We start from the raw sequence: 3,686 nt of genomic DNA on the forward strand, positions 1-3,686 counted from the left end.
GACATGAGGGCAGAAGACATGAGGGCAGAGGACATGAGGGCAGAGGACATGAGGGCAGAGGACATGAGGGCAGAGGACATGAGGGCAGAGGACATGAGGGCAGAAGACATGAGGGCAGAGGACATGAGGGCAGAGGACATGAGGGCAGAGGACATGAGGGCAGAGGACATGAGGGCAGAGGACATGAGGGCAGAAGACCTGAGGAATGACTGATATCTGTGTTCTTTATTTTTGTAAACGTCACTCAGACAAGTTGTTTGTTTAATTAACATTTTACATTTGTTTCCAGTGACGTCTATAAAGCGACTTTTCTGTTGTAAACATAAACTCCATAAACAATATTTATTTATATTTAAATTATAAATAACTTCAAATCCTATTGTGAATACATTTGTTTTTAATATGTACGTTTTTAAAGCAGCTATGGAGTCATGAAGAAGAGAGAGTATTGATGGAGAGCTCCTCCAGACGCCTCTCTCCACTCGTAGCTCTCCGGGTATTTAGTTGGTTGCAGTACACGACGTCACCACCAGATGTCACTAACGCTCACACACTGCTCCTTTAAACACGTATGTACAGAGAGCCGTACCTTGAACTCCATGGGCGTGTACTTCTCGTTCTTTGGCGTGGTGTTGCCCTTGTAGTTGAGGTGGTTCGGGGTTGTCGGGTGGATCACGGCCGACTCCTGCGAGGGTTTGTGGAAACGTTGACAGTAGACGTAGATCAGGAAGGACAGAAGCCCCGCCCCCAGGAAACAGGACACGCCCGTGGCGATGAGGTGGATAGAGGTGAATGCTGGGAAATGAAGAAGACACGGAGGGTTAGCGTTACTTTATCACATGCGGTATTTGAACTATTCTGAGTACGTTTAAAGAAACATTTCACCCACAAAATGAGCATTTTTATCAATTATTCACACTTTACTTAACTTTTATTTGTGGTGAACTTTGATGGACCTTTAGAGGAATACTTCACCCTCCACAGTGACCATTTATACATCAGTCATTACCCTTTGTTACCTCGAACTCTGAATGAAACTTAGCATTTCTCTGGTGGTGAACGGAGAATCTAAACCAGAGAAGAAGTCTAGAGGTGTTTCAGTGAAGACGTGTGAGGACGCGCTGAGATACATCGCTTCTTTACTTCTCATGATGGAACAGAACAGGAAGAGAAGCATTTAACTCACAATTATTCAAGCAGTTTTATTTTGATCTTTATATTTTCAAGGACAGGAAAATGAACTTTGGTTTGTTTTTGTTTTCTTATAAAAGAAAGTTATGAATAAAAGTGTTCAGTTTGGATGAGAATCAGCTGTTTATTGAACGGGTCGACTCATTCCATCACAGAAAGTGTCTTCCTCTTCTGACAGAATAAATAAACACGCACACACATGAGGATGCACATGTAATGCATGAAAACACACACACACACACACACACACACACACACACACACACACACACAGGAACAGAGCTGCTTGTCCACTTACCTCCACAGTGCTGGTCCTTATCAAAACCAGATGCTGGGAGGATGACTGCAGAGAGGAGAGGAACACAGGGTCAGACACACAGACGAGCATGCACACACACATGCACAGACATAGACACACACACACACACACACACACACACATGCACACACACACACTAACATCGGGGGAGTCGACACATGCAGAAACACAAAGAGTGATTGAGAAATTGAAATGTCGTTTCAAATGTTCCACAGAGACGTCGTTTTTTCAGTGAATTTCAAAATCCTGGATTCTACAATTCCCACAATGCAACTAGGCTTTAAAGAGCCGTCTGTCTTTCTAACAGGTCACTCAGTGTTTCTACTCATTCTGCAGAGGAGACGCTGCTAAAATGTCAAATATCCATCATCATTAATAACCGGCTCATAAACAGACCGGTAGAGTGAGGCCTGTGCCAGACTCCATCTAGAAACACGCTGCTGATTCTTCTTCATAATAATTCACAAATACTTCACGTCCCGTCTCCAGCAAACAGTAGCAGATAATAAGAATGGGGTTGTGTGTGTGTGTGTGTGTGTGTGTGTGTGTGTGTGTGTGTGAGAGCAGATTTAATTGCAGTGCCACATCTCCTGATTCATTTCTGTCCTCACGGTGTGACCTTAACGAAGCCTCGTTGAGATTTGCAATAAAATTAGAAGTGATTTTGTTTTGTTGACTCATTAATATTAACGAGCTCGGGTCTGGACTCCTCTGTGAGACCAGCGTCAGCAGAACGAGGAGCGGTGACGTCAACGGGGTCAACCGCTAACCTGTTGGCCTCACATGGACATAATCATGGTTCATTAACAGAAGCAGCACACACACACACACACACACACTGGATGAAGCATGATGGGTAATGTGTTACGTATTTGAGGATGACAGACAGACAGACGGCGTTCTAAAATCACAAGCTGCTGAAGGTGATCGGACGGTTCGACCTCACAGAGACAGAACACGTTTACTTCCTGTTTTAAATACTTTGAGTGATCGTAGAGCGAGCTCATGAACCGATCGTCTGTCTCTCTCTCGACACTGTAATTTACTGATTTCGTTGTATTTAAGTTGTTTTTGTATTAATCACTTATTAGAGTTGTATTTATTTGTATTGATCTAGTTTTTAATTCACACTGTTTCACATCTAAATGTTATTCTAGTTTAATGTCATTTCATCATTTCATTGTTTATTTATTTCTTATCTTTGGCTCGTCAGTATAAAACAACTTTAAAGCACTGCGGTGCATTGTGGGATATTCAGGGCGATACACTCGTGTGATGCAGCAGCCTGGACGGACTCACCAGGTATTTCGTTGCAGTCTCTGCGCTGGGTGCCGTTCCCGACACAGGGGGCGCCGCCCTGAGCGCCGCACGCCCGACTCCTCATCTGTACACCCGAGTCATCGCAGGCCGACCACAGAGACCAGGCCATCCAGCCCCCTGAGCACAGGAAACAGGGAACACATCAGAGCCACGGCCTGGACAGCGACGCGGCCACCCGACGCACCGAGCGGTGTTTGTGGCGTAAGCAGGACTGTTTGTCTGGTGCGTAGTGGACATGTTTGTCTCCTGAGCCAAAGCTCTAGCGGTGTTTACCCGCAGCAGCAAAAGAAAGACTCCGACCCAAGAGGAGAGAGAGGGAAACTCTCAGCCGTGCACTCTTTGTTTCACAAACAGTAAGAAGGGAGCACAAGGCTTCTGCAGTGAAAGGACCCATGAAAAGAGCGTTTTGTTATTCAGGCTGCTCTCGAGTGTGCGGTTCTGGCAGAGAGAGGCCGAGTCGATGCCGAGGACAAGACGTCTTTCTACCTTCGCTATCAGTCTGCTGCTTCTCCCCACAACCATCGCCAGGAAACACTTTCTGTCACATGTTCCTCTCTGTGGCCTTGATTTTAACTGCAACATAAAGTCCTGCTCCTCTATAGAACAGAACCGTGATGACTAGAAGAAGAGAGAACTAGAACATGTCTTCAGTGCAGAACAACAGTTACGACGACATAAAGCATTAAAAAGAAAAAACTAAAGTTGAGTTTTTTTTTACAAAATCTCCTCCCCTCCTCTCTCTCCCTTCTCTCTCTCCTCTCCCCTCTCTCTCCCCTCCTCTCCCCCCTCTCTCTCCCCTCCCCTCTCCTCTCCTCTCCTCTCCGTGTTCACTTCCTGTAGTTCAGTCAGTGTCTCC

General features: G+C 45.5%; 1 protein-coding gene across 2 annotated transcripts; it reads right to left on the bottom strand.

Moving 5' to 3' along the window:
- Positions 1 to 9: 9 nt before the first annotated feature.
- On the bottom strand, positions 10 to 3,486 carry LOC116379780 (semaphorin-5B-like). Of its 2 annotated transcripts, XM_031841743.1 has the most exons (3): positions 2,810 to 3,486; positions 1,490 to 1,534; positions 10 to 795 (listed from the first exon to the last, which is right to left on the bottom strand). In XM_031841743.1, exons 1-3 carry the CDS (start codon positions 2,937 to 2,939, stop codon positions 524 to 526), a joined length of 447 nt encoding a protein of 148 aa, XP_031697603.1. In that variant the 5' UTR covers positions 2,940 to 3,486; the 3' UTR covers positions 10 to 523. The 2 variants fall into 2 exon arrangements, with proteins under 2 accessions (XP_031697603.1, XP_031697604.1); XM_031841744.1 differs by lacking the exon at positions 1,490 to 1,534.
- Positions 3,487 to 3,686: the final 200 nt, after the last annotated feature.

The sequence above is a fragment of the Anarrhichthys ocellatus genome, unplaced genomic scaffold, assembly GCF_004355925.1.
Source record: "Anarrhichthys ocellatus isolate YVR2014 unplaced genomic scaffold, GSC_Weel_1.0 scaffold5180, whole genome shotgun sequence".
NCBI classification, from domain to species: domain Eukaryota; kingdom Metazoa; phylum Chordata; class Actinopteri; order Perciformes; family Anarhichadidae; genus Anarrhichthys; species Anarrhichthys ocellatus.

Bases quoted from the DNA above. Each gene is read 5' to 3' on its own strand.
- LOC116379780 (XM_031841743.1), bottom strand. From the start codon at position 2,939: ATGGCCTGGTCTCTGTGGTCGGCCTGCGATGACTCGGGTGTACAGATG. The intron at 1,535-2,809 runs GTGAGTCCGTCC...TCCTCTCTGCAG, and splicing joins AGACTGCAACGAAATACCTG to TCATCCTCCCAGCATCTGGT. The intron at 796-1,489 runs GTAAGTGGACAA...TTCATTTCCCAG, and splicing joins TAAGGACCAGCACTGTGGAG to CATTCACCTCTATCCACCTC.